At 38.9% G+C, this 18,241-nt stretch overlaps 2 protein-coding genes across 3 annotated transcripts in view; one reads left to right on the forward strand and one right to left on the reverse strand.

Annotated features, from left to right (window-relative positions):
• Positions 1-18,241, reverse strand: part of acad11 (acyl-CoA dehydrogenase family, member 11) — a 34,404-nt gene that overhangs the window by 928 nt on the left and 15,235 nt on the right. The window contains exons 9-20 of one of the 2 annotated variants that reach the window (XR_003691447.1): positions 17,932-18,043; positions 17,378-17,455; positions 16,248-16,386; positions 15,838-15,945; positions 14,915-15,013; positions 5,934-6,003; positions 5,250-5,335; positions 5,030-5,101; positions 4,609-4,763; positions 4,185-4,301; positions 380-489; positions 91-300 (exon numbers count right to left, since the gene is read on the reverse strand). Coding sequence is in view for 1 of the 2 variants with exons in the window: in XM_028568894.1 (XP_028424695.1) it covers positions 186-300; positions 380-489; positions 4,185-4,301; positions 4,609-4,763; positions 5,030-5,101; positions 5,250-5,335; positions 5,934-6,003; positions 14,915-15,013; positions 15,838-15,945; positions 16,248-16,386; positions 17,378-17,455; positions 17,932-18,043 (1,261 nt within the window). In the remaining variant the exon portion in view is untranslated. Of the gene's footprint in view, positions 1-39; positions 301-379; positions 490-4,184; positions 4,302-4,608; positions 4,764-5,029; positions 5,102-5,249; positions 5,336-5,933; positions 6,004-14,914; positions 15,014-15,837; positions 15,946-16,247; positions 16,387-17,377; positions 17,456-17,931; positions 18,044-18,241 lie in introns of those variants that run through there. The other variant, XM_028568894.1, reaches the window with a different exon arrangement.
• Positions 7,804-11,123, forward strand: ackr4b (atypical chemokine receptor 4b). The gene is made up of 2 exons (XM_028568898.1): positions 7,804-7,946; positions 9,755-11,123. Exon 2 carries the CDS (start codon positions 9,762-9,764, stop codon positions 10,866-10,868), a length of 1,107 nt encoding a protein of 368 aa, XP_028424699.1. The 5' UTR covers positions 7,804-7,946; positions 9,755-9,761; the 3' UTR covers positions 10,869-11,123.

Below are 18,241 nucleotides of genomic sequence, written 5' to 3' on the forward strand. Positions count from 1 at the left end.
CATTTGAGAGTAATTTTACCAAAATGTGTTGCAGAAAAGTATATACAAATGTGTATTAGTAATTTATTTACTTTTAAGATATTTAATTACAATTTCACAAAAAGCTTATCAAAATCAGCTTTCTTCCCAGCATATAGTAAATGGAAACTGGAAAAGCAGTACAGCTGTGGCCAGGTGATGTCAGTTTACAGCTTGGCCTGTGCTTTCTTTAGTTGATCCCTCAGTTCCAAATGAGCAATGGAGGAGAGGTGCACCTCATCTGGTCCATCAGCAATGCGTAGAGTCCGCACATATGAATATCTGAGGAAGAATGTGGTAATGCTGGCATCAGGAAGAAAATTGGTTTAATGCTCGTGTGGGAGAATAAAAGTCAACTTACAACTGTGCGAGTGGAACGTCTCCAGACACACCGGCGCCTCCATGAACCTGTATAGCACAGTCCACCACCTTACACGCCATCCTGGCTGCTGCCACCTTAATCATAGAGATCTAAAAAAAAAAAAAAAGGTAATTTCAGATAGCATGGTCACTGAAAATGTCAGTGTAGTAGGGCATAGAAAAAGTCATAACAAAGTAGCAAAGTAATATAGTATAGCATGTCAAAAAAGTCATAGTATGTCGAAAAAAGTGATGGAAAAGTCACAGTATAGTATGTCAAAAAAAAGTATTAAAGTCCTAGTATAGTATTGAAGAATATATTTGGTAGAACATGAGTAAGAGAGTCTCAAGCCACCTTGACCTTGCTTTCTCTGTGTCTAAAGGCCTGGGAGTGATAGTGATAAGACTTGTGGGGGTGCAGCTGGATCGGAGAAGCACCCAGTAAATTCATTAACAATATCAAAATTAACTAGCCAGATACGCAGAAACAACAATGGTCTAGTGATGGATCTGCACGAATTGCGGTGGGAACTGGAGGCCTGATAACGGCACATACATCATTGCAGAAGGAGGAATGTAATGTTAGGTCAGGCATTCAGACTTCCGGAAAGACGGTTGGCGGTAGGGCGAGAGAGGATTGTCTTGAAGGAAGTCTGATTCCTTATGCATAAGCTCTAACTACATGCAATATTGTCACTAAAGATGATTGACTTCAACTAGAGGACTCCTGTATGTTATTTCTGGCCTGCCATTAAACAAACACAAAAGGTTAAAGGTGCAGTCTGAGGCAACTTGAATTGATCCTAAACCGGCACCAGAACCACAAAATCTTCAGTATGTCAAAGAAAGTGATAAAAAAAAAAAAAAGTCATAGTATAATATGTCGAAAAAGTCAGTCATAGTATATCGAAAAAAAGTCATAGTATAGCATGTCAAAAAAAAGTATTAAAAACATCATGGTATAGTAATTCGAATAAAGTCATATTATAGTAGGTTGAAAAAAAAGTAATAGTATAGTATGTCAAAAATAGCCATAGTATAGCATGTCAAAAAAAGTGGTAAAAAAAGTCATAGTGTAATATGTGGGTGACGCAGTGGACATGACACATGCCTTTGGTGTGGGAGACCTGGGTTCGATTCCCACTGCAGTACATCAACCAATGTGTCCCTGAGCAAGACACTTAACCCATAGTTGCTCCAGAGGCGTGTGACCTCTGACATATATATATATATATATATATATATACATATATATATATATATATATATATATATATATATATATATATATATATATATATATATATATATATATATATATATATATATATATATATATATATATATATATATATATATATATTTATACAGGGGAAATAAGTATTTGACCCCTTGCTGATTTTGCAGGTTTGCCCACTTACAAAGAATGCAAAAATCTACAATTGTAATCATATGTACATTCTAACAGTGAAAGACAGAATCCCAAAGAAAATTCCAGAAAATCACATCATATGAATTTATTAAAATTGATAACCATCTGATGAGGAAAAACAAGTATTTGACCCCTGGACAAACAGCATGTTAATATTTTGTAGAAAAGCCATTATTGGCCAGCACAGATGTCAAACGGTTTTTATAGTTGGTGACAAGGTTTATGCACATTTCGGCAGGGATGTTGGCCCCTCCTCCTGCAGACAGCCTCCAAATCATTCAGGTTCCGAGGTTGTCGCCTGGCAACTCAAATTTTAAGCTCCCTCCAAAGATTTTCAATCGGATTCAGGTCTGGAGACTGGCTAGGCCACTCCAGAACCTTGATGTGCTTCTTCTTCAGCCACTCTTTTGTTGCTTTGGCGATGTGCTTAGGGTCGTTGTCGTGCTGAAACACCCATCCTCGACCCATCTTCAGCTCTCTCACTGAGGGAAGGAGATGTCGGTCCAGAATTCCACGATACATGGCCCGTCCATCCTCCCCTCAATACGATGGAGTTGTCCCGTCCCCTTGGCTGAAAAGCACCCCCAAAGCATGATGTTGCCACCACCATGCTTGACGGTGGGGATGGTGTTATTTGGTTTGTACTCGGTGTTCTTTGCCCTCCAAACACGACGAGTTGAGTTGAGGCCAAAAAGTTCTATTTTGGTCTCATCTGACCCATCACCTTCCAGGCCTCTTCTGAGTCGTCCAGGTGGTGAATGGCGAACTTCATGCGGGCCTGTACATGTTTCTTCTTGAGCAGGGGGACCTTGCGTGCGCTGCAGGATTTCAATCCATGACGGCGTAGTGTGTTACCAACCGTTTCTTTTGTAACTGTGGTCCCAGCTGCCTTCAGTTGATTCATCAGTTCCCCCCTTGTGGTTTTGGGATGATTCCTCACCGTTCGCATGATCAGTGACACCCTACGAGGCAAGATCTTGTGTGGAGGCCCAGACCGAGGGAGGTTGGCGGTGGTGTGGTGCTTCTTCCATTTCCTGATAACTGCACCGACAGTTGATCTTTTCTCCAAGTTGCTTTCCGATTCTCTTGTAGCCCATCCCAGCTTTGTGCAGATCAACAATCTTGTCCCTGATGTCCGTAGAAAGCTCTTTGGTCTTGCCCATGGTGGTGATGTTGGATGCTGGTTGTTTGGGTGTTGACAGGTGTCTTTTATACAGGTAACGAGGTGAGGCAGGTATATTTGATGTAGATAATTGGTTCGGATTGGGGCTGTGTCTTAAAGAAAGACTAACTGGCTTGTAGGAGCCAGAATACTTGCTGTTTGTCCAGGGGGTCAAATACTTGTTTTTCCTCATCAGATGGTTATCAATTTTAATAAATTCATATGATGTGATTTTCTGGAATTTTCTTTGGGATTCTGTCTTTCACTGTTAGAATGTACATATGATTAAAATTGTAGATTTTTGCATTCTTTGTAAGTGGGCAAACCTGCAAAATCAGCAAGGGGTCAAATACTTATTTCCCCCACTGTATATATATATATATATATATATATATATATATATATAAAGCAATTGTAAGTCGCTTTGGATAAATGACAAAAATAGTCATAGTATAGCATATCGAAAAAAGGGGTAAAAAAAAGTCATAGTATAATATGTCGAAAATAGTCATAGTATAGCATATCGATAAAAGTGATAAAAAAAGTCTAAGTATAGTATACCGAATAAAGTGATAAAAAAAAATCATAGTATATCGAAAAAAGTATTAAAAAAGTCATAGGATAGCATGTAAAAAAATGTATAAACAAAATCATATTATAGTATGTCATAAAAGGTTATAAAAATAGTTATAGTAGGTCATAAAAAATGTCAAAGTTTTTTTTAAGGTCATAGTTTATAGTATGCATATACAATATACATATAATGTATATAATGTCATGAATAAGTCATAAAATGTCTTAGTATAGTAAGTCATACATTTTTTTCAGAAAAATGTCACAAAAAGTCATAGTATTCCATAAAAAATGTCATGAAAATAGTCATAGTATAGTCCTTCATAAAAATGTTGTATAAATAGTCATAAAAAAGTGTCATGGAAATAGTCACAGTATAGGACTTCATAAAAAGTCATAGTATAGTATGTCATAACGAATATCAAATAAATGTCATAGATGCCATTAAAAAAAAAGTCATAATAAAGTACGTCATAAAAAAAATGAATAAAAAAAACTCACAGTATAGTATGCCATAAAAAATGCCATAAATAAGTCAAAGTATGGTATGCCACACAAAATGCTGAGCTAGTAAAATGTTGAGGAGAATGTTAGGACAGAGCACTTTACTGTGTCCAAAACAGACTAGTGACAGTTTACCTGTTTGCGAGCAGCCCGGCTGCCCAGCGTATCCAGGGCATGAGCAGCATGCAGAGTCAGCAGGCGGGTCTGCTCTATCATGAGACGGCATTCTGCTATCCAGTGAGCAACAACTTCCTAACACACACACACACACACACACACACACACACACACACACACACACACACACACACACACACACACACACACACACACACACACACACACACACACACACACACACACACACACACACACACACACACACACACACACACACACACACACAATAGAGAACACAGGAAGGAGAGCATATTTACTCAAGCTGCATCTATAAACCTGTCCACTAGGTGTCACCAGCAGGAAGCAGTTCAACACATGTTGCAGTACCACAGCCCTGAGATTAAAGTTAGAGGAATCTCTGGGGTCAATGTTCACTTACATGTTGGTACAGTTTCTTTCCAAATGTGCGCCTGGAGGTAGCCCGTCGGCAGAGCAGCTCCAGTGCCAGCTCGGCCACACCAACAGCCCTCATACAGTGGTGCAGCCTGCCCGGCCCCAGACGACCCTGGGCAATCTCAAATCCCCTGCCCTCTCCTGGAAACAAACAAACACACATATACACAGTGGGACATAGCCCAGAGGAATAATAGAAAGAGATACTATGAATCGTCACTGCCTAGTGACCTCATACACATAACTGTCAAGGCAGAATCACTTTATTGTCCAAACACAATAAAGGAATGATCAGGAATAATGTTGGCTTTATATGGCTTTATATGTGTATTGTGCTTCTTAAAAAGACCTTGAGTAATGTGAGTAAATAAGTAGAAACACAAACAAACAGCGATAACGTCTCTTACCCAGAATAATGTTGGAGGCAGGGACACGCACGTTTTCAAAATGCACTTCAAAGTGGCCACCGTGGATGGCATCTGAGCTCAGAAACAAGGGAAAAGGACTGGTTAACTTGCTCAGGAAAGCTCATTTGTCATGTTGCATGCACAAATGAAATCAATATTGTGGAAAACAGGAAGATATACTGTAGGAAATGAGGATGTAATGACAGAGATTATCCTGTACCATCTTGTCCAAACACGGTGAGTGGTCTGTTGAGCTTGACGCCTGGTGTGTCCATAGGGACGAGGATCATACTGTGTTGGCCATGCCTATGAAACACGTTTATAACCAAAGCTTTAAAAGGAATGACACAGTTTAGTTTGACCACATTTAAAAAAAAATATATAATTTCTGATAGAATTCCACAATAACCATTTTGACTAGGTTTTTCACGCTGCTCTAAACATGATACATTTCAAAGTGGCAATTGCTGCTGGGAATTGTACTCCCTTTGCGAACAAGGTTGGGTGTGTGCCTTGTTACACTGCTGACAAAACAAGGAGAAAGTGCATTACATATCTTGGGTGTGGTTGTTTCTTCTTTCAATGTACATCTTAAACGCTTCTAACTGATGAGCGTTGGAGCCAATTACATGTGCCACGTCGTTTAACTGATAAGTGTCAAGTAACACTAACCCTAACCAAAGTCAATTTTATTATAAGTGGCTCGGAGGGAAGTTAATGGGAGAAATTGCCTCTAAAAGGTAAAGTGCAATGGTACACTCACAAGCACAGAATAATTTGAATTAGTGGAATTTTGCTTACAAAAATCTTGTAAAACCTGTGGTTAAACACATGACATCATAAGCCTATATGGCGCAGATAAGAAGTATTTGTTATATATTAACCACATAACTGTTCTACTGACCTGCTGCTAACATTCTGAGGACCGCTCCGGCACATCACAATGGCCACTTTGCATTGGGGATTGCCAGCACCTGCGAGGAACAGTCAGAAATGCTGTGGTTAATTTGTATTCATGTTTTGTTGCTGTCTGGAGGTATAACAAAACAATGAGACAAGCACATTTTTTAAAAGTTTGACTCGGTCCTTAACCATTCCATTGCCCGAGTCTGGCGGGGAACAATGTGTGTTCTTTTTTTCAATCTAGTGACAGACTGATGGCATGAGAACAGCCAGCTGACACAGCCACAGGTTGATTTACATTTCCTGAGTTGGATTCTTTCACAATGAGCAACATTTAGCTCGCCTATAAAAAATGTTTGTTGGAGAGAAATGTTTTCTTTGCTGGATAAAATGCTTCTTTAATGGGTGCAAAAACGTAAACAAATACTGTAGAAAACACACATTAGAGGGCAACATCATATGATGTAATACGGATTTTTTTCAAGATATCACACAAACTAGATACTGTGAAAATGGAGTGATGATGTGAAATGTTTGATAATCAGATAGCTGAAGTGCACAGAGTGATGATGAACAAATGCAGAATCTTTCAGAATTTCCCTGGTCAGCAGTCCAGACAAACAAACTGTCTCCAATGTGGCCTTGGGTCCCTAAGACAGGGTGACCGATGCCTTCCTGTTTATATTTCTGTACAAGTGGTAAAACATATGGACACCAGACAGCAACAGATGACACATCAACAGTCTTTGCATATTCACAGTAGGAGAATGACAGCAGGAGTGCATGTGGACACTTTACCAAACATAATCTGACAGATGTTTAGTCTTTAAACGTAGTCCCTGATTGCAGAAATTTAAACAAACTGTACGTGATTACGTTTCACTGTAACAAAGCACCAAAAGTTACACGACTCCACCCAAAAACCACATCTAGGAAAGCGCTTTTGGCTCAGGGGCAGGTTGGGTTTTCCTGTGAACCCGTATGTAGGGTTAATGGTCTATTATCCAAGGTGAGCCCTGTTGTCATGCAGCCCTGCCCATACATGTCCTGGCACTAATGGAATGAAAATAAACCGTCGCAGCCCAGTAATCGGTCTTCTCCTAAGAATGTCACATCCTCCAAACTTTTTTTTTTTTTTTTTTTTTTTTTTAAACTGTTCGCGTCAATACACATACTTTAAAAACCACATTTTTTTTCTTTGCCATGTATGGAAGAATGCTTTTGTGTGCCAATTTTGTGTTCCCAAATCCTTTTGGTTTGTTGATTTTTATAGAATGTATTTATATACAGACAAATAAAAGAGAGAAAAAGAAAGTGTGAGCAATGGAGAGAGATTAATGAACTGTTTATGAGGGAGCTGAAATAATAAAAAAAAATAGGAAGACAAAGTACTGCATTTAAAAGCATCTAAAATAGATGCTAATGTAAGCGAGGTTGGTAAACAATATACAAAACACACCATAACAATCAAATAATGGCGGCATTCCAGTAAACCACAATAAACAATACGCCTTGTAAATGGGACAAACTTGTAAATGGGACTAAACATTTATATTGACACGATACGCTATTTTATATCCTCCTTATCATTTCTTTTCTGGCAGATATAAACAAACGGCAGCCACCAGGGCACTCCCTGCGTGACTTCAAGAGTAAGAGATTGAGTTCACAATTTATCCAAGTTTGAAAAACAGCTTCTCTTTGTACGGTGACTTGCACAGTACAGCAAACAAAGACAGTAAGAACTAAAGGAATATTTGTTCATTCTTTTATCCCGTACAATATAGTCTTAAAGAGACACACGCACGCATGTGCATGCAGAGCTACGTGTTGAAGAGAGGTGCTCCTAGAGTGTCAGCAGTGAAGGGAGTGGGGCGGGCTGAGGAAAAGCGATCAGTCGCTACAGTCCTGTTGTGCACACAACATTTCTCCTCAGGATACTTAACTGTTTGTGTGTGATTAAAAAAAGGATATCCCCAACTTTACAAATCCCACAAAAAGGAACAGACACAAGGTAAGAACATCTTTTCAACTTTAACAACCACTTTACACAATACTTTTCCATCAACTACAAACCAAGCCAAACTATCACTAGACTACTAAAATTTAGGATGTATTTTTATTGCATCTTCTTTACTATATTATGTGCTGTCAGAGTTGTATTGTATATGTAGAATTGTTTAGACGCTTTGTTTTTTGAGCGTGTAACGCTATTTTATATATGTTAGCATGTTAGTTAGTATTGTTTTGATTTGAAGTCAATAAACTAGCAAACTACATTTTACATTGAAAATACATTGTATCGTGCCTTGTTTTCCTCATAGTCAAAGCTTCACTTTAGTGTTAGACTAACAGTCAAAGTCCTGCTCAGGATATTTTATGATATTATTGTAACCATGATAAGGTAAACGTAGCCTTCTGCTTTGTGTTTCCTTGTTTGTGTTTGTCTCCTCAGTGTTTTAGCCCTTTGTAAAACACTTTGCTCTCTCACAATGTCATAGGACTAAAGTTTATCATTATTATTATTATTATTATTATTATTATTATTATTATGAGTACTGTCAGGATAAAAAGGACTTCTGTCTCAGTGATTTTAAATTTTACTATTCATTTCTTTCTACGTACAATAAATTAAATGTATGTGATCCAAATGTAAAAACACACAAAACACGCCCAAACTGATTGACGAAGAACAGCTGTTGACAGCACTGAAATACTTGAAATATTTCAGAATGGTCCATTGAACATCTGTTTCCATAACTCCTGCTCCTCCCATATGGGAGATGATGACTCATTATATAACAAACCTGGACACTTTTTTATAAAACAACTGTTGTCATCTTAGCAGCAATTGCGATTTGCCAAAATGATGCTGGGATGCAAAATATTCCATGCATAATACCCAGGAATTATATAATCTCTCCCATAATGGGTTTTGTAGTTGTATTTCACTTCCCTCAATTTTACTTTTTTGTGAATTAAATAAAATACAAAATATATTAGATTAATATCTGAGTACTTCCAACTCAGTTTGATCATGATGTTCCTCAAGAATTGTTAGATATTTTTCCAAGCAACAAGAAAGCTCTGTGTTTGATCAGTGACAGTAAAGGTCACCATGTACACCCACATACACACAGTATTGGGTTTACTAGTCTTCAGTAGACCCTGGAACAAACATCTGGGAAGGGGACATTAACAACACAACGATTCTAGATGAAAGTCTCACATCAATGGCGAGTCCTATTGAACCAGCACATACCATATAAAGTAAAAGCAACATCCTGGATTTGAATCCGGCAAGAGACCTGTGTGTCATCCTCATCCCTCACTCCACATATTTCCTGTTGTTCTCGACTTTTTCTCCCAGAGGCAAAATTACAGGAGTAGTAAACCAAATGCTACCATTTTCCTAGTCAGTAGATCACTTAGTATCGAACAGAATACAAATTAACTATATTCAAAAGGTAATTAGTTGCTTTGTGAGTCTCTTGTCCTCTTTGTGTTCACTGGGGTTATTCAAGCCCACACACTGTTCAGACAGACACGGCTTAAGCCATTAGGGAAACCACGCAGGAGAGACTACTTTCATGCAGAATAAAGAAAGAATTCCCTTTTCCTGTTTCTGAAGAAAAGCAGCTCATGGTTTTCAAATGAACTCTGCTCTTGTGTTAAATAACACACAAATTACATGTTTATGCAACAGATTATATAGCCCATATATCAAAACGTGCAATTAAAGAGGACAAAGTGATTTTTTTTCCCATGTAAAAATAAGACAAATGCTTCCCTAAATTTGTACTGTTTTTGTTTTCTGTACAGCAAAAAAATGGAAGATTTCTATTATCACGACGAGGACTTAAATGACACTTATGATTACAATTATGAACACAGCGTTTGTGACAAGGAGGCAGTACGCTCTTTTGCCAGTGTCTTCCTCCCAGTCATCTATGCCCTGGCTCTGGTGGTGGGCCTGGCTGGGAACGCCCTGGTAGTGGTAGTGTACGCATCAAAGCTCCGACTACGAACCCTGACAGATGTGTGCATCCTGAACCTCGCCATTTCGGACCTGCTGCTTCTCTTCACCCTGCCTTTCTGGGCGGCTGATGCCGTCCATGGCTGGAAGCTGGGTTCGGCAGCCTGCAAGCTCACCTCCTTCCTCTACAGTACCAACTTCAGCTGTGGAATGCTGCTGCTGGCGTGTATCAGTGTGGATCGCTACCGCGCTGTAGCCCACAATCCATCAGGCAGGACTGGGACAGGTCCCCGGGTAAGGAAACAGTGGCTTCTGGTGTGTGTGGTGTTGTGGGCTGTAGCCAGCTTTCTTGGCCTTCCTGAACTTATCTTCTCCACAGTGAAGCACTCCCATCACAGGATGACCTGTACAAACATCTACCCGCACAGCATGGCTCGACCTGCCAAGGCTGCCCTGGAGCTGCTGGAGGTGACCCTTAGATTCTTGCTACCTTTCTTGGTCATGGTGATGTGCTACAGCTGGGTAGGACGGGCACTGAGCCGTGCAGCTGGGGTGCAGAGAGACCGGAAGTGGCGTGCCCTGCGTGTCCTACTGGCTGTTGTGGCTGTATTCCTGCTCACTCAGCTGCCCTACAACGTGGTCAAGCTGATTCGAGCAATGGACATCATCTACAACCTCGTGACTGACTGTGAAGTCAGCAAGGGCCTGGATAAGGCTGTCCAAGTGACAGAGGGCCTGGCCCTGGCCCACACCTGCATTAACCCTGTCCTCTATGCCTTCATCGGTTCGTCCTTCAGGGGACACGTCCTCAAGGCTGCCAAGCACCTTGGACAACGACTTGGGAGACACCCGAGACACGTAAACACGGAGCCTGCAGTGGAGATTGCACTCAACACGTGCACTCAAACGCAATCCCAGTCTGGTTCAGAAGACCAAGAAACCACCACCTTTACTATTTAAGACTTAAAACATGTATGTATTTACCTGTAAGCACCTATACAAAATGTCTATGTATATATTTACACATTGTTACTATCATTAAAGATAGACATCAATAAGCATATATATTAATTCTTACAATATATATGTACAGTGAGTTTATATGCACTAATGTAGCAAATAGTTTTATATACAGGATGTATTTTGTTAAATAGAAGAGATTTTCAGTGACACGCATCTACTAACATGTGGCAATTAAATACAGCTGAAACTCAAGAAGCTCTGAGTACTTTGCTGGTTCCTCACGACAAATCCAATTCAACTTTACAGTCTGTGCTGTCTTCCATGAAATCCTCTGCATCTCATTTTATTGCATCCCGTGGTTTGGGTTGGGATGACTTGCACAGTGGGTGACCCATTAACTCGAAAAACATTTGGCAAACAAAGAACAGGAAATGCAGGAAGGACCCCTCCATGTGGTCAAACTGGAAGCAAAGCGCCATGTTCCTTGGAGAATCTTTGATTATTTATCCACTCATCTTTATTTTATTTAAATAATATATGCTTGAGAGTGCAAATGGTTTGCAGTGGAGTGCAATTAATTTGTTCTATGTAATGACTTAACAGTTTAGTGGTATATAAATGTTCTTCCCAGACTGCTTAAAATGGTGACTTTAATCTTTTTCCCTTTGAAATGACTCAATGCCATCATATAACATTATGCTCAAGCTAACCCTATTACAGTACATTCAGTGCATATGAAGTACAGACTTAGAGCGTGGGATGGCCACCGTCCAAGAGTTAACAGTGCTTTAAATCAAGCCTGTTTACACTACTGCAGCTAAGACAGAGAGGGGTCTGCTTAAAAACCTCCAGTCCATATCCACAATAGCTCACAAAGATATTTACAGTTAAAATGCTTTCATTGTTTACAATTCTTTCCATCTGCAGTACCTGTTAATCATCCTCCAGTGTAATAGCTTCCAGCTTGGATGTGTGAGAGCTGAACGGTAACAAACTAGGTGTGTTTAACCAAGACAAAGGTTTTGGCTACAGTTTCAAAAGCCTTTAAGCAGAGGAATGACTGGGTTCCCAGGAAATACAACACAAGTATTAAGTTGTATGTCACAAGACTAAATAGGTAAACAAGGAACAAAGCCATTGTTGAACTCTGCCGGTACAGTCTGCATTTCATTTGAATTCATTATGATCTGACCCTGATGTACATCAGGCTTTCTTAAATAGTAAATGATTAAATAATTATTGGCAGACATTACGTGTCTCAACTTCATTAACTATAACACCAAATTATATTGATAGGACAACTTTACAATCTTAACTTGGCCTGAAGAAAACCAAGATTATAATAACTTTTATTACGATTCCATTCCACAAGCAACTACTACTAATGTAAACATGTACATCTTCTGTTCTTGGTTTAGTGTGTATGCAAATACAAACGCCTGTGGCTTAAAGATAAAAGATTGCGGGTCTGGGAATCATTTTAGTAAATGATCATGCCCATGGACAGTCTTATATAGCTCCCACACCACAGAGCTGCCCTAGCAAAATCTACAGTACATACCCTCCCATCTAGCTACTGGTGAGTTTTCAAAAAAACTTTAAAGAAAAAGGGAAAGCAAAAAAGAAAAGGGCAGCATTCTGTAGCATATGTGGCAACATTTTCCATATAAATGGATATGCCCATATTTCCAGTTAAGTTTAACTGACAAGTTATAAAAAAAAAAGGAACTGCTCTGAAATTATAATGAAATACAGCATTAAACTGCACAGTTCCTCCTTTAGCGAAAATGCTCTGAAGGCCGCCAAGGGTCTTGGAAAGTGTTTTGGAAAGTGTTTTGGGAAACACCTGCAATGTCAGTTAGGATGTGGCAGTCAACACTACATTTGATACTTGGAAAAAATTATAAACCATAGCAGAAAATTACCCTTACGTAATTTCAATTAACACATCGCCTAGTTTTACTTTTCTTTTTGTTAAAATCAGTTTGAGAGTGTCTGGACACTGCAGAGGCACCAAACCTTCTGTTTTCCACTCTTGAATATACATATATATATTATATATTTTAAACATATGTTTTGCCACAAAAGCAGCCAAAGGTCATGCTAAGTATGAAATGGCCTATCAAATTGAATTCCCCTCGGGAATAATGAAGTGTGTCTTCTTCTTCTTAAAACACATCAGCATTCTTTCCTAACAGAGATATATATTTGTGCTGGCAGAGGAGGTTCTCACAACCCCAGAATGTTTTTTTCACTGATGGAAATTTCACTTCCAAAGAAAAGAGCAACGGAGCAACGGAAAGAGACTAACTACAGACCTATAAGACAGACTTGGACAGTGCACTTCATAAAGTCAATTCTGCTCATTCTTGGTAAACCATAGCGCTTTAGGTTTTCAACAACAATTAAAGCTGCGAGCAGCTGTTGCCTGGAAAAGGCATCCGCCGGTATACAATAATGTTATTTTTTGTTTTATAAAGTCTCGCATTGTCAGACCTATCTCCACTGGGCTGTCTGGAGTAAGCTGGCGAACCTCCATTATTTTGTTATTTAAATGCTTTTATTATGAAGCAGCAAAATCTGGAAATGTTGGGTCCTTATCAGCAGTAACGTAACACGACTAAAAGCGAACATGAAATATTAAATAAGCTGATATAATATAGAAATTAAACTTCAAACCACAGAGATTCAGTTAGAAGTTACAAACGTACTGAGAGCAGAACACACACAGACTTTTAGAAAAAGGTATTTCTCTCCTGCACAGGTCCTGCCGCCATCGGTGGACAACGTATGTCGGCCCACAGATAGACCGTGGGCAGCGCTTTTTCAGTAGTCATTGCACATTTCTAATGTGTGATTTATGGGAGGGTAATAACAACGGACATTTATAAACACACGCACACACATACAACTAGCTTATATCCAAATGGAAATGATGTACGTGTTTATTTGCATATAGAACGGGGAAGTGAGATTCTATCACAAGTGGTCACTCGGGACGCATTTAGGAAACACTTTCTACTGCCAGATGGGAACACATGTACCTAGAGCTATCCACTTGTGATCGGCTCACTCTGAACAGATGTTAAAACGGACCCATAGTATCAACACATTTACATTTTAATTTATTTTAAGGGCATTTAGCCATCTTGTTCACCTTAAATCATTTAAAATGACACTATTGTGATTTGAATTGGTGGCCTTTTACTGTTCCAACCTGCTGGCAACCCAAAGCTGCTCTGAAACATATTTTTGCAGAATGAAATGAATCCAACATTTTTCTACTTAAAAAAAACGTGCTCATGTTATATAATGCTTAGAGTCGAGTCATCTGCCCTTTCTTGTTGTCCACATGTTAGCAGTTTGGGAAAGCATTTATCTCTGTGTTGCTTTGTTAGTACATATTTGTCAAAACAATTTTTTTACATAATCTCCGCTTCGTTGTTTAACCGCAATTAATTGCTAACATTAGCTAAGGTCCAAAGGGGTATGACTGTTGATGGTAATTGACAGTTTTATGTTCATTTAAGAAATAAGTACAATGTTTTATAATACTTGTGCTATTACATTATCTGGGTCACATAACAGCAATATAACCAACAGATGGTATGGGGGATTCATTAAAAACTTTGATCTGTAAGCAAAAGTAACACAAATATTTTTAAATTTGACTGAAAGAGACAATTATATTGGTAATCGCAATTATTTCTGAGAATATTAATTGTACAGTAAAATTTGGAATTGTTACAACTCTAATCTTGGTTACATACAAAATCATCTCTTTTTTAAGAAAAGCTCTTGAGCACATAATGGACAATAACCTTTTCAGATGTACTGTTTTTAAAACATGAATTGGTTTAAAGGGACTTGCCACACGTATTGATTGTCAAACTAGACATAGAAAGAATCCTTGTTGTTTATGAGTTATAAGCTCTCTAATGGCATTTTCAGCCCTAAACGGACCAGAAAACTTCAATGTTCTTGGTGGAATAACACATGTGTTTTTTTCCTTATATAACCAATGGAAATAGAAATGGACATACCACTGCTCCACCATTTCTTGCCATTTATGACGTAGTTGTCTTCATCCCTGCGAATTGAGCACTCCATGTTGGTTGCATCACTGGAGGCCACATCAGGCTCTGGGAAAGGGACAACAGGTCAGCATAACATACACATTTTACACTATATAGAATATAATAAGCAATGAGACTTAGACGAACATGGTTTTACATCTCCAATCCCCTACTTTTGTTTTATGTTCCATCTTTTCAGATATTCTGGATTCCAACTCAAACCCCCAGGCAGAGTGGTTAAAATAAATAGAGTGCACTCACACTATTTCCATACCTAAACTCTATAGCAGATGACTCTAAACGAAGTCAGAAGTAGTGTAATAAATCGGCCCTACCGGTGACAAAAAACAACAACCCCAAACCACAAATAATCACAATCTGTGTTTACAAATACCCATTGGGAGGCTCACACCCACTATAATCACCTCTGGCAACAGCATGCTGTGGTTTCCAGGCAGTGTGGAAAGCAAAGGGGAAAAACAGGGAGAAATTACTCATAGTGAGTCAGTGTTTGCTGTTGGCATGTAGAGTTTTCAAACTACAGAGTCAATAGTAACCATGCCTTCTTACTAATTTAAGACCGGAACCATCACTGGAACGTTTGGCCAAAAAAAACCAAAATATTTTAAGGAATGATCTTCAGCAGTACCTTGGAACTGTGCAGAAAATTGGTTCTGAAAGGTATTTCAGGTTAAGTGTTTCAAGATACTCCTTCAAGACTACACCTTCACCTTTTAAAATGACATCCCTTACACTTCCAACACTTATATCTCCACTGACTCTAGAGATGTTTTCTTTGCTCAGCATTTTGTAAAGCACAGTGACCTATGACAGGAAGCACATATCTGAAACTCTTTAGGTGATGCAGGAGGACATGGTCATGGACATACCTGTCATACAGAAGCAGGAGCGTATCTCTCCTCTGAGCAGAGGCTCCAGCCATTTTCTCTTCTGCTCCTCACTGCCAAACATGTGGAGCACTTCCATATTCCCTGTGTCTGTGGAGAACCACACACACAAACACTCATATTATGAACTACATTTGGAAAATATGCTGTACAGAACTTTAATAATACTGTTATCTTATCTGACAAACTAATACCTTAAAATGGCCAATTTTAGGGATTTTTGTTTTAACCCCAGTGAAAAAAAACACAGAAATGAATGGTTGTTATGATAAATACAAGGCTGAAAAAATAATCTATGTGTACATACAAAGTGCATGGTCATTGTGTAAGTCATGTATTGTCCATTGGTCCATAAATTATCTCAACATTTTACACCATGTAGGATGTGTTACCAGGAGCCTGGCAGTTGAAGACTTCAGGGGCAAAGAGACAGTGTCCAGTTTCCTCTGCAATGTAGGCATAGTCCAACTGACTGAGACCACTGATCGAAGGCAGGAATAGGTTCCACAGCCCTGCCTCCCTGGCTTTCACCTGGACACACAGATACACGTTATTATACAGAGTGTAGAAAAATGTTTTCTACGGTTTGTTCTTAATAAATAAAGGTGAAATCAACGTAACTGTGAAGTTTTTATTTGTGTACACGGAGAGAGCAAACCTTACATGAAAGTTACAGAGCAAAATATCGTCTCTGTCTCATAACAACTTCCATCTGTCTTTATAATAAGTAACAAACACTCCCATACCTGGTGCATTTATATGTATATGTTTTCCGATATGCGCTGATCTGAAAACCTTTTTAAAGAACATATGCAGAAAACGATGCTTGGGGTGATTTAAAAATGGAGTCTTATAGCTATTTATTTTAATTCATTCTTTATTTAAATGGTCATCAATTGACTGATACTTAACATACAGTACTATGTAGCAATTTATTAGGGCCCGAGCACCGAAAGCAGCAAAGGCCCTATTGAAACTGAAGGAATTATTTTCTGCAAGTAAATTGGCTTTTTGAGGGGCTTAACATATTCGAAAACTTGAGCCCCTGCAGTGCGTTTAACGTAGACTAACGAAACTTGGCACACATATGTAGCATGTCAAGATGTACAAAAAACGTCATTAGAGCCATACCCTAAACCCAACAGGAAGTCCGCCATTTTGATTTCAATGTTCGAAATTAGTGCAATTTTGGCCATTTTAAGCTGTAAATGATGGACTGCAGTGTGCGGCTGACTCAGAAAGGAAGCACAGTGTTTAAACAAGATTTAAATCAAATTGACCCTTGAACCTGCTGAATTGATTATGAAGTAACACATCTTGGAGTTATTATATTGAAATGTTTCTTTTGTTCTCTAACCCCATGATCACTGTGTTTGGATTTACTGCATGTTTAACTGTTGCTTGATTGCATCGCTTCTGTTGTATTGGTAGTGGTAACTTGGACAGGTCTCTGTTGAAAAAGGAATGTGGCCACTGAATTAAATAAAAAGGCAAAAACTGTTTTAAAACTATCCTTACATACCTTTAGATCCTCTATTATTTGGGGGGGGTGCCACCTCTGTGGAGACTGAGCGTGTTTTGAGTAGTACTCCGCAACATCCTGGAAGAGAAAAACATTTTTTTTTTAAACAGCATTGCCAATTAATTAATTTCCTTTTGGCTCTACTCTCACTTTTGTACTCCCTTCAGCATAACTGTACTATAAAAAATTAATTCTGAAATACTTCTCAGACTTATTATTTCTGCAAGTGTTTTCACAGGAGAAACAAATCTGTTGTTAAATATGTTTCACAAAAATACACCACCGTCTACTGCTCCCACAAATAAAACCAAACAAGATTTGCAATGCCATCTCTTAGCCTCACACTGCTGCACTCCATTGCCCAGCCAATGGGGCTGATTCTGCAAAAAACATAATTCATACACTCAATAGAATCCTTGTTCTCTCGCTCAAATGAATACATCCTGATTGCATGAATGAACTGGTGTGCTCTTTCAAATCCTTTCATGTGAAAGTTAAAACTCCATCTTAGCAAACAAATCTCTCTTCTGTCCTTGGCAGGTCTTGGCACTGACCTCCTGAGCAGGAAGCACGTATTGTCTCATGAAGTCTTTGACCTGCTGGAGAACAGCTTGACCTTTGGCTGTCTGGAGGAACAAACCCTCCTTTGTTGGTCCTGTGACAAACCTGGCAAAAAAACACATCTCACACTTTAAAAGTCAACAGGGAATAATGGAAGCAGCAGCTGGATGCTAAATTCCAACTGTTCCTGACTTACATTTAGTCAGCAGGTGGAATCACTCAGTTTCCTGGCCTACAATAACACAGAATTTAGACAATATTCCATTGATAACAGAAGGTTTGGGCTGTCTAATGTTGATTATA

The sequence above is a fragment of the Perca flavescens genome, chromosome 22, assembly GCF_004354835.1.
Source record: "Perca flavescens isolate YP-PL-M2 chromosome 22, PFLA_1.0, whole genome shotgun sequence".
NCBI lineage: Eukaryota > Metazoa > Chordata > Actinopteri > Perciformes > Percidae > Perca > Perca flavescens.

Bases quoted from the DNA above. Each gene is read 5' to 3' on its own strand.
- ackr4b (XM_028568898.1), top strand. From the start codon at position 9,762: ATGGAAGATTTCTATTATCACGACGAGGACTTAAATGACACTTATGAT.